At 37.1% G+C, this 12,865-nt stretch overlaps 1 protein-coding gene across 3 annotated transcripts in view; it reads right to left on the bottom strand.

Annotated features, from left to right (window-relative positions):
• Positions 1–12,865, bottom strand: part of EVI5 (ecotropic viral integration site 5) — an 80,689-nt gene that overhangs the window by 21,127 nt on the left and 46,697 nt on the right. For all 3 annotated transcript variants that reach the window (XM_065655693.1, XM_065655692.1, XM_065655694.1), the window contains one exon: positions 10,913–11,008. In XM_065655693.1, the coding sequence (XP_065511765.1) occupies positions 10,913–11,008 (96 nt within the window). The remainder of the gene's footprint in view (positions 1–10,912; positions 11,009–12,865) is intronic.

Raw genomic sequence — 12,865 nt, 5'->3', positions numbered from 1 at the left:
GGAGAAGGCAGCCCATGTCCTCAGTTTGCTACTAGTAAGTCAAGAGCAGTGTGGTGGGTTTTTTTGTTTGTGTTTTCCCAGCTGAGTAATTTCTGAAGCAGCCACCAGCTTTAGAGAACAGAAGCACCTTGATTTTATATAAATCTTTACCTTGACTGTAAATCACATACAACCAATATATTACAGAAATACAAATATTATATGGGAATATCTGGTTTTTTCTACCTGTAGCTCATTTTGCTGAAGTTTTAATTATACTTGAGGAAAGCAAACAGTTAATTTCAACACCAGGCACGTTCAAAGTCATTTGCAAACAGGATTTAAATACCTATTAGAAAGAAAGGTGTCAACTGTTCTTCAAAATACAAGACAAGCTTTAATGGAGAGGTTCTTTTAAAACATCCCTCTGAATGTGAACACCAGAACGGAACATGTACCAGAATGTTAGTGGGAGGAACAATATACCACCTTCCAAACCCTTTTGCTGCACGAAAAGAACAAACTTGAGCACTGTCAGTGTTGGCAATCTCAAAGCATTTTCTCTAATTACAGACTTCTTCTTGCAGCAAGGTATGCCTTACAATATTGCTCGAAAATAACATTGTCATATTCACTATTAGTTCACAGAATCTGCAACATGGAGGCGCAAGATCCTTTAGTGCATAATTCCATATTGAACCTAGCTTCCAAGGCAACACAGGGCTCAAATTCACAAAAAATGGTTAGTACTAACACCGTTACTAATTGTTCCTGTCCTAAACAGGTGAAAAACAGATGCCACAAACCCATCATCTCTCTTTACAAGGGCGACTAGTGGTATCGGAGAAACCAAAACAGAAACAACATAACCTCCAGATCAAAAATAATGCTGTTTACATCTGTATATAGAAAATAACGTCATTGTAGTCTCATCTAGGTGTTCTTGCTCTGGCAGGGGGATTGGACTAGATGATCTTTTGAGGTCCCTTCCAATCCTTAACATTCTGTGATTCTGTCCAGACAATGAGCATGACTTGATCTCTTGTGGCAGCAGGACTATATGGGAGAAATACTTGTCTAAGTACTTTCCCTCTGTTTGGAACCCTGACTCTTCCATTTAAGCCTCTTGTTCTATGGACTCCAAATGACTATGGAACCATACAGTATAGTATCAAAAAGCAAGAGTAAAGCAAGGTTTCACCATAAATAGAAGATAGGTGCCATAGCCCTTTTAAAATTAGAATGTAATACATAACTAAGCTTACATTCAAAGTGGGTGCACAAGAGGAAATGGAACAGCCATCCCCAAGTTGAGTCAGTATAAGCTAACAGCAGAAGCAATAACATTTACCAGCTTAAGTTTGGCCCTGCACAAATAGCTGAAAGCTGTTAGTGTATACCCATGTAGAGTACACATATTGGGAGTTCTACACTATTATATTTAAGTGTTTATTTTGTTACTTTTTGTTCCATAAATAACACTCTAAAGTTAATGCAGATATCACAGAAAAAGTTGACATGTAAATTTGCTGACTCTAGCTCCAATCAGTTGGAGCTGAATGTAAGGCATAAGTCTGGCTTGCAAGATCCTCATTATTAGTGAAAGGCAAGTAAGTTTCAGTTTTCCTTTCAGAACTTAACAGACTTTGTAGAGCTGACAATTCACAAAAATGTATTTAGCACAAAAAAGGAACCCTGCAATACCATTTTCTGCAAAGATACTTTTCTTTTAAAAAAGTCATGCTGTTACTTCCTCTTGCAACATTCAAAACACTAGAGGTCAGAAGCTGATCCTTCTAACTGGCTGCAACAGAAATCAGATGTTTCTAGGTAACTAAATTAGCCCATGTTCTATAAGCTACAAAGTCTGTCTACAGTGAATACATTGCAAGGATGACAGAGGAGGAATTTTAACACAAGATATCTTCTTCATAGCTGCTGTTCATCTCTCTGAGCAAAGATATATTCTATGTTGTTTTTTTTTTTTAATAAGCTAATTTGATCATGCCATTAATTCAGTTATTTCAAAGACACTCATGCAGATGCAGTAGCAAACCACTGGAAAACATGCATGTGTCTGACACTATAGTATTAAAATATTTTTTCTTAACAAAATAATCTAATTTCTAGAATAAATCATAAGTAGATAGCTGAAAGCTTACATATTTCAAATGAACCAAAACATTTACAAAATGTAGTTTTATCTGTCGGATTATGATTCTTAAGTTACCCAGCATTCTTTAAAACTGCGAGAAGAGGTGGATATTTCTCATCAATACGTATATTTATTTTCATATAAGTGCAAAACATTACTATGATCTGCAGAAGTGTTGCACTTCCCAGCCACATTCCATATTTGCATTAAGTTCAGATTACTTTCTAGCAATTTCCAGCTTCTGATGTGCATTTGTTAATCAAAGGCAAATTTTAATGTGAGCAACTTAAATTTTTTAATGGTATTTTTTCATTAGGGTACCTTGACAGAAGTCAAAAAGAAAAATTGTTGGCAGGAAAAACTTCAACATCGCAGTTGCTTTTACCATTATAGAAAGCAATATAAACAGCTTTCCCTGCTGTCTGTGGGTATCTGGCATGAACACAGAATACTTTTCCGTAAAAATTCTGTAGTTCTAGATTTGCCTCTTAACCTAACCTAGATTATACAACACGTTATCTAGTACTTCCCAATTACCATTAAAACCTATTTATTGCTGTTTTAATCAAGTGATCTTAATATCATCCTAGTATCTCTTTTTAGGAGTATTGTCAGTATGTGTGCATTTTGAGATAGTAAAAATCTCTACCACTGCAGAACAAACTCTATATTTTGCCCCCACGCCGTTTAGATTCCCACTTGTACATCACAATTCTAGATGCCATTAGTTGTGCTTTGGCACTAATCTATATGCCACTGTGACTGGTGAAAGCCCCAGAGACAGCAGCACACTCATGCTCCAAACATTTATTGACACACACAGAAACTGCACAAAGGATTTTTTGTTCATGTTTCATTCAGTAGCTTAATTAAGAAAGCTTGAGCAGCTTCAGCTTGGATTTTTCAGTTTCAAATATAATATCATGTTAAATAAGCAAAATTTCTAACTCTTGAGAATGACCTAGTCACGAAGCAACTGAGATTGTTGTCAGTTACTATTTGTTCCTAGTTCAGAATGTGAATCAACCTTGGGAATTAGCTACGTTGCATGTGACATGGAAGTGGGACAGAATTGAAAAGTGAAGATACTACAGGTACTAAATGGAACTGAAACAAAAAGGTAAGGGCATTAGACAATAACACTGATGAATTAATTGCAGATTTCATCTTCAGCTCACTATCTGCAGGATATAGCTGTTGCATTTCTTTAGTTAGTTGATGTACTGCAGGGCAACTGATGATAATAATCTTCCAGGAAAAACTACTAGCCCTCTATCATTCATTTGTGTCTCTCGACATGCATGTTTTCCATTCTTCCTGTTCTACTGCTGCCATCCTTCATTTTGCTTCCAGGTATCATAACCCTCTAAAGAACAGATTCATTCATTTCTCCTCCTGAGGGTTCAACAGTATACATTGAAAAAGTTTCTAGGCTCAGGCAGAAAGAAATCAGTCTTGTATGGATTAAGTTTTGTCTGGGCTCAGCCACCTCAGCCTAAGAACCAGCTATAGCAGATAGAAGCTCAGCTACTAAGATCAAAGGATAACTTGAGTTGGGGAACAGCAGGCTACCTGCACTCCCCATGGTCCAACCCCAGAAGCCAGGGAGGTCAGAGCTCACATTCAGGACATTCTCGATATGCTTCTTTCTTGTCTATCCTAATATCATTGCCATTGCTAGCTTCTTGCCTCACGTGTTGAGGCATGCGGATGTGCTGGAAAACACATGCTATCAGGATGCATTGATTTAGTCAGTCTTTCACAGCTAAACCAAATTAATCTCAACTCTCTTAACTGGTAAGGGTGCTTAAGGGCAAAAGGCATAAAAGTTGTCTTCTGTAAAACCACCAAGGAAAAAGGGAGTTGACTGTCCTGCTCAAGGCCCTTCTATATTCTGAAACTGGCTTTACCTTTCGATTTTATAAAACACCTAAAATCTCAGGGTTTCTGTTTCCATTAAATAACATTTTCATATTCTGTCGCTGCAAATTGGTCCAGCTTCCTCATAAGTTACTAGGCAGCCCCACTGACAGAAGAAAATTTAAATTGCTTTAATGTAGCTTTAGTTCATTTGTTAAATGCTTCCTGTTGTAACATTTACTTCAGTAGGAAGCGGGCATTTCACTCTGCATTGGTTTTATACTATGCCTGAATAGTTTTGTACTACTGTGCTTGAGCAGTTTTGTACTTCTGAAGAAAACACTCAGATCAACTGTACTGGTTCAAAAGTGAATGTTAAGACTCCACTTACAATTTAAAAGTCTTTAAGGTATGAACATCACAACTTTTAAAACAAAATAGCATAAATAATCCCTCTCTTCATGATTTTTCTTTTAATCTAAGATTATATGTATAGGATGTGGGTTGTTGGTTTGGGTTTTTTTGAGGGGGAGCACTATTACAGAAAATCTGTGGTATTTGGGGAGGTCATGACACAAAGAATAGCTGGTCTCTAGGCAAATACTAGCCATTTCAAGTTTAAAATGAATACACAGTGAAAAAGCCAGGTAACAAAAGTGTGAGTATTATCAGAATAGCAAAATAATGAAAGCTAGACAATTCTGGAATCCAGGAGTTTCGTTAAAAAACAACCTCGCAGTCAGATGTGAATGAACCTCTGCATCAGTTTCTCTGGGGTACTGCTTCTGCAGATTGGCACCGCTGCACTGCCTACTTCCCCTTCCCAGAAGGGTTCTTAGAAAAGTAATGCCAGTCGGTGTTACACTGTAAATAAACATCCATCATCTCCATTTCACTGCTTTGAAGATTAATAACCCCCCCCAGTCTTATCGTCTCTTTCAACAGACCAGCTCTACCAGCACTAGCAAGGTTAGAAAACCCTGCACCAGGGAAACAAACAGCCTAGTGGCCAGCTATCACCTCTGCTCCAGGAAAACGTGCGGTGTCGGCAGCCAATACGCAACCAACCTCCTGCCTCAGGCTCTGGATAGAGTGGGAGCAGTACAGGCAGGGAAGCAGCAAATGAGCCCTACAGATCAAAAAAAAAAAAAAAAACCCAGCTGCTAAAACAGAACTCACTTAGGCCCCTTCAGTTTTGGAAGCTCTCATCTCTTGTCCTGCTCTGAAGTACTAGAGTTGACTGTACTTGTATGCATACCAAGAGGTACATTGAGAGCTCCTGAGAAGAAAAATCTGTTCCCCCAAGATTTGCTTCTTAGACTGAGGAAAAATTCTGCCCACCAAAAAGTCTCAGTTTTGATTCATGGTTGTAGTACCATACTTAAATCCTCCTTTGGCTGGCTGTCTAAGAGAAAAACAGCTTTTCTGTACCCTCAAAAGCAGCAGTATCCAGTCTCAAGAAACACACCTGATGCCTACTGAGAACTACTGAGCACGTGGAGACCTTCCATACTCAGTCAGCGTAGGACCAGGATGCACAGCTGGCAACACGAGGGCAGGGACAGACTGCTTCAAAGAATGCTGATCTTAAATACCTGAAACTGCGACTGTATAGTACCCCCTAAAATCAAGTCTACTAGTAATGACAAACCAAAGTTTAAAGAAGAAATAAATCACTGGAAACCACCTGGAACACACTGGAGGCTTTAAACTTGCTTTTGCTGCTTGGCCAAGGTCTGAGATACAGAAGATCAATGTAATCAAATTTCAGTTGGAGGTGTTTCATCTCAGAGTAGGAAAAGAAATATACGTCAACAAGAAAATTAGCTATTTTAAATAATAAGAAAGTATCTAGGGTTATTTTCACTTTAATATCTGTGAACTTAAAACCACAGAAAAATAAACCCAATGGTTTTATAGGCAGCCAAAATGCAGGTATACCAAATGGTTGCTGTTCCTCAGATTGTGTATTGTCTTTACTAAAAATGTCTAGAGGGTAGGACATTTCCCTAACACCCTTAGTTTAATCTTTTCTGCCTTAGAAGTATTTACTTGGTAACAATCTGCCTCATCCTCTTTTCAGGGGAGGCTTTCAAGTTCTTTCTCTGTGGCAAAAGACACTGCATTAAAAATGTAAATTAAGGTTATTCAGAAGTGTAAATGTGGTAACTAGTGTCCTTTCAGTGACTTTACAGTGACTCATTCTAGACTTTCAAAAACACATCACTAACATCACACGCCACTATTGATAAGAGTAAAAAAAGTTTCCTGTAACTTGAAAAGATGGAAACAATTTCTTTACTCAACAGTCAGTACTTGGAAAAGTTATTAAACAGAGGTCATAGAAAGGCTTCATTCTAACGAAAGAGTGCTGAAAGTTTGAACTGTGGGGGAGAGAACTAACACAATCATGGATTTCCTTTACAGTTGTTCTCAAAGCAGCTTTGACAGAGATAGGGTAAATGTGACAAAGTTCTCTGAATCTGCCAGGAAACATATCAGGAGGAAGTGATGTTACCCCCTGTCCAGATCAACCTAATGAAAAGAAGAATGAATTCTCATCATTTTTGCTTTAAGATTACTCAGACCTAAAAACAGTTTTCTGTATTACAGAGCATGCTCTGTTCCTCCCCAGCACAAACCAGCCATGGATAATTTTAGGAGGATGCAATAAGTCACCAGCCTGAATAGAAATGGAGGGAGAGAGATTGGAGGGAGAGAGTTGCAGAGCAGAGACAGCAGCTGCCCCAGCTCTGCTTCCTCAGTCTGCCTACACTTTCACTGGCCTAGTGCTCCTTACCTTAGCCAACTGATTGACCCTAGCTTGTAACTGATTTAACCTTGCCTGAATTTCTCTAAAGCTTCTTTTTAGTCTGTCCTTCCTGCAACTATTGCAGGGTGGGGGAAAAAAAAAAAAAAAAGCAGCACACTACAATCAAAAGAAACAAAACCGACACCAATGGACCAAAGGACTGCCCATATGCAATCAGAAGGAATGCTTGCTATTATGCCAGAAGTGTAGCAAACCTTGGTAGACTTTTCTTGGCAGCTTTAGGAAAGCACACACGAGCTAAAAGCAATAGGGTTTTAAAGGCTGATATTAAGAAGTTAAAAGCATTTGCTTGTTGCAGTTTGAAGCTATTAGACCAGTTCAACTGAAAACAAGACAGACTAATTCCCTGAGGAAACAAACCTGAGGTTTTGCTGTTTGACTATAGACACAGAGGGAGACAATATCCACTCCTTAGCCCTGGTTCTCTACATCTTACAAACACATGGGAAAAAAAAAAAAGGGATCAGTACATGTAGCTTGGCCAAAACAAGTCAGTTATAGGATGTGAACATCTAACCTTTGTGAGAAAGCAGAACACATATTAAAGAGAACAGCTTCTCTTCAGTGTGGAGGTACAAAAAATAGCAGCCCAGCCATCCAAAAATCCACCCTTCTTTTGTTAATAATTTGCTTAAATGTCCTGCTCAAAGCCCAAAAGCCTGCTAAATACTTCCAAGCTATGTTTGCTTCCCAAGAGTTTCATAAGCTGAACTGACAATTGAGAGAAAAATAAGGAGAGGAAAGAGGAGAAAACAAAGGCCGTCAAAGTAAACCTTTGTTTATACGTAACTTCAGTGTTTTTCTTTGCCACTTCTGGGGCTTAGGTATATGCAACATAAGTTAAACTTCAGTTACACTTCCATTTTGTGTTATTTTTGCTAAGGATGACTCATACATTTGTTTAAAACTATCCATCATGTATTGGACTATTCCTTGTACTTCAATATGCTTACACAAAGTTTAAAAGCTTAGCATCAGGAACTGAATGCCTGACCAAGATAAAATGACATTCAGAATATACAAAAAATAACTTAACATCATAATAATCTGACATCTTGCTGCAGAATTACATCTATTATTAAATGAGAGAGTTCTCTCTTCCTCTCTGTCGTTATTACTAACCAAAACAAGGAGTTACCCAGAAACTGTGATTTAAATCTAGCATTTGAGTGTGACATGAGATCAGTTCTTATGTGGGAGTAGTGATACTCTGCATTACAAATTTAACACCAGTGTCTTGCACCTACACCTACGTGAACATTTAAAAGAAAAGTGCACAATTTAGGTTAAGCATTGCTATGGACCATGTGGACCTGGCACTGAATCCCTAAAGCTTCTTAGAAAAGCACCACCCCCCCACCCCAGAAAAAGGAAGGTTATGTGGCAAGTTAACTTCCTCCCTTCATCTTTATCAGCTTTGAAACAATATGACAAGCAGACCTATTTGTGATGCTCCATGTAAAAAGCACAATTACTTTGAGACTGACACCTATGCTCTAAGACTGGCTAAATGTACTTATGGTATTAAATATTGCATTTCAAGTCATTAAGGCAAGTCCAGATTAAAAGGCCCTCTGCTCCCCACATCAGGTCATAGCAATTCCAGTTGACAAGCTGAATGGAAGAGAAAGGGAGGCAGCTCTTTCTCCAATGAGGAAGAAGTTACCTAGATTTTCAGTTTGCTTAAAAGGCAGCTTTTGTTTAAGCTCTGTTATCAGTTGCATGTTTTATAGTTTACAAGATTGGGAGTTAAGGCTTTCCAGCTCCATTATTACTTTTTTTTGGTGCAGGTGTTTCAGAGGCCTTTGAGCATGAGTACCCAAAAAGGAAGTTGTGATGATAAGTTTCATATTTGCTAGCAAAACACAGTGGTCAAAAATACCTATTTGCTTACAGAATCCTACAAAAAAAAAATCTGTCACAGCCCAATAAAAGCATTTCAAGTCACATCTAGAGTGTCAAAAACAAGTAAATTGCCAGAGAAACTTATTTCTACTAAATCACTTTTGTTTTAAGTGTCTTTATACAGTTAACACTCAAAACCTGTATTTCACAACTAAAGAAGTTGTATTTCAGGCTAGTATAAGTTTGAGATTAGTAGTTCAACAAAACCTAACAGGGCAAAACCTTTAAATTTGAAACATGAACCACAGCCACAGAACGACTTCAGATCATATTCAAAGAAAGCACAGCCATTCTTACTTGTGCAGAAAAGCAGGAATCTTACTAAGAGACTATAGATCAAGAAATAATTAACGGGTGATCATCTATGAACATCAAAAAGATTGTAACTTGAAATTTTCTTTAGTAGGAAACAAAAAACAAGGCCATCTAGAATATGAGAAAAAAATGGAAAAAACATAACTAAAGATTGCATCATGCACAGTGGTGACTGTGAAAAGGAAGGAGAGATTATGTGGATAAACCACAAACATGAGACAGTGCAATATCATGACAAAACAGGGACAGTGTAAATCTTTGGATGTATTAGCCAGAGTCACAAAATAGACTATGCTCCTGCACTTAACTTCGTTACCTGTGCCATGACAAGATATTAAAAAAATCCACATACAATTCTGGCACTCATAGCTTAAGCAGAAGTATGGAAAGGGAATAGCAAAGAGCTATAAAATGATTGAGCACTAATGATTTGATCAGTCAAACAACAGAAAGTCAAGTATTTACATTAAAGAATGAACACATTTCTAATTGTGTGATAGCTATCAGAAAAAACCCCAACTGATCATTATGGGATTCACCATTTCTTCATTTCATAAAATCAAGACTAGAGTACTTTTTGGGAGACCCATATCCTGGAAGCAGGATAGCATTTAAAGTCTGTGCTAAAATAAAAATAATGCAAAATTAGTACTGGCTCTTCACCTACAAAATCACATTGAAGTATCCTTTAAATTTTTTTTTTTTTTTTTTTTTAGTAAAACGCTAACACGTGTAGGAGGTTGACATAAACTCAGCTACTTTGTTCTTATCTTTCTAGATGATAAATGATTCATATACTTACTGTACTTATCTAAGTATGTCTAATGTACTGATCACAGCATTAGCTAAGCATTATGTGATTAAAAGATGATTGCTTTATCTTTTCATCAATTTAGTGCCCGCTGCACTAGAGGAAAAATATCCAAAGTGAAAATTCTTTCTGCAAGCTCCATTAAATTTATTTGTATATTCCATATATGAAGAGATGAGAAAGATGTCAGTAGTTGAGAAATCATAGAGAAAAAAGGCTTTGACACAATACAGTAAAATCATCACCTTGAAGAAAAGATTTCAGAGGGAAGACAGACACTAGCAATACCAGTTAAAAAAAAAAGTAAACTAGAGAGCAACTAGCTTGTAACTTAGGAATAATAACCAAGAAAACCTTTGCAGATAGGCACAGCAGAATTCAGTCAGGAGTATATGAGTATAGGAAGGACAGAATACAGTAAGACATCATGATTTTTCAAAGCCAAGAAAACATAAAGAACAGTCATTTCTGGTTCTCAAAGAAGCAGTGAGTTCGTGGGACAGTGAAAACTCCAAAAGGAATTAAAAGCATAAAGAACACCACAGAGGCCAAAGGATGCATCTTCCTACAGTGACATGGTAGCAGTAAATAACATTCCTGGTTTCAAGATTTACATAAAGGGAGTAAGAGTTTTACAACAAACCCTCCAATAGTGATCATAGCAGAAGAGTAAGCAGAGAGGAACGGTTGCTGGAATCAAAATATGTGCAACTTTTTGGACAGAGGATGCTTTCAATCTCATCTATTAATTGGTAAAAATTACCAATTACAAGACAAAAAACAAATACAGAACTCAGAGTTTAAAAGTGTTGCCCATGGCATGGTGCTTGTATGGAAGCAATTATTAACAGCTCACAAGTACGCCCATAAGATAGATTTAAGGCCTTGGCTTATAAAGGAGGCACATTCAGCAATATAGCATTAATCCCACTTTGCAAAGTAGTGCCTTGTATTCACAGTAGGTCAACAAGGAAAGGAAGTGGAAGAAATAAAAACCACAAAGTACCAAAAGTAATCAGTATCATGTTACACATTTAACGCCATCACTTGTTACCTGGATTTCTAATTCAGCAATATGCTGTTGGAGTTCAGCCACAGCTGCAATGCGGTCTGCCTCACGGAGCCGTACTGCCATCACTTCTTCTTTACTCTGAAAGCAGTCATAGATTGAAGCTAACAAATATCAGTTTCAGTTAGTTGATTAAAGACTCTGCACTGCTTTTACCCCAAATCATGTAAGTAAAGAAAACTTAATAAACTGCTGTGTGAAATATCCTGCCTATTGATACGACATATTCTAAAGAACCCAAATTTCATTTTAACCCATAGAATGGTGTGATCATCTAAGACTGATGCTAAACTATAATAATCTAAAAAAAATCTGTGTCGTTTTGAAAATATGCTGTTATCAATTTCCAGGTCTTGTGTTCCAGATATGTTATATTGTAAATTAAGAAAAGTATCAACATAACGAAAAAACGGCACATGCTTCACTTTTTGACTTCATATATAAAGAAAACACAGTTATACAAGTTACTTATTTCATTGTTCTCTTTGTATAAAAAAAAAAAAAGGCACAGATATTCTCAACCTCATTTAAGTCCAGCTATTTTATTCATAGTATACAACAAAAATTTGCAAGACAGTTTAGAATAAAATTCTAAAGCCTGTAACTTACAGTCAGACTCCTGGTGTAAGTTTAACCTGTAAGTTTGCCTACAAATGATAGGCCATTTGAGTTTGGACAAGAGAGGAAGAAATTTCCTTATTTCTGTTCTATGAGGCAAGTCCTCAAGGCTTCAGAGCACAAACCAATATTATTTTGTCAGCAGCTTTGTACAACCACAGAGAGAAAACAGTGATAGATATTGAGTAAGCAATACTTTTAGTTGGGGTGCAAATCATTCTGAGGAAGAGACAGACGAAGCTCAGGTACACCTACTTTTATGGGAGATTGGTTTAACTCTGCAAATCGTAGTCACTGTAAGTCAGTTCCAGTATTTCAGTTATTTTAATGTGTGCTTCAAACTGACACCCTTCATGAGACACTTGAGTTGAGACCGAATTGAACATACCAAAGCTTGTCTATAGTAGCTACTTGAGAAAGAAACATGCTGTTTCTTTTAGAAAAAGATTCCTGTAATGAAGGAACATCATCTGAATGATCCAATTAACAGCATTTGTAATCAGTGGAGTCCATTTCAGAGGAAAACATCACATGCTAAGCAAAGTTTACCCATTATTGCTAAATTCTCCTGCATGACTGCTTGAATGAAGCCAAACCCACAAGTCCACAGGGTTGCATGTATTTAACAGAAAGCTAAAGGACAGACTGGCTTGGCTTGACTTCAGTATCCGAGATGAGTCAATAGTGTTGCTATACATGGCACTGATGCTTTATCTCTGAAACAGAGCATGTTCTCAGTAATTACCACAGAAGTTGATATGGTAGGAAAGACAAGACCGGTATGGGGCACAAATCTTATGTTGTAAATTCTTTGGCCAAGCTGATTAGAAAGATCAGTGCTGTGTTTCAAGAAACAATTAGAAATTAAGTCCTTGCTGTAGAAGCCGTAGTCAGATAAAAAGCGAAAAACATAACAGTACACACCAGAGCCAGAAAAATGTTTCTGTATAGGTGGTATGAGATGCCACTTGCTACAAAAATTTTAATTTCTTTTTACATATTTTGAGCTATCCTTTAAAGAAAAAATACAAGCTCTAGAAATAATGTAACTTCTTTCTGCATAGAAAAACAATTGGGGAATCAAAAATCAAATATAATTTATTTTTATACACCTCTTAAAGTAGAAATATGGCTACCTAGCCAGGATGTGATGACAGAAATAAAACGAGAGCATGAATTCAGATTACTTGAAAAACAGGAAGAAAAATCAAACATCAGTTTCTAATGGAATTGGGAATAACAAACCTGTTAGATTTAAGGAGATGCAAGGTGGAACTTCTAAAAATATTTAGTGCTACAAAAACGTAACATTTGTCTGTA

This window comes from Caloenas nicobarica, chromosome Z (genome assembly GCF_036013445.1).
Source record: "Caloenas nicobarica isolate bCalNic1 chromosome Z, bCalNic1.hap1, whole genome shotgun sequence".
Lineage (NCBI taxonomy): Eukaryota > Metazoa > Chordata > Aves > Columbiformes > Columbidae > Caloenas > Caloenas nicobarica.
The sequence above is the reverse complement of the archived record's forward strand: the minus strand, read 5'-3'. Positions and strand labels throughout refer to the sequence as shown.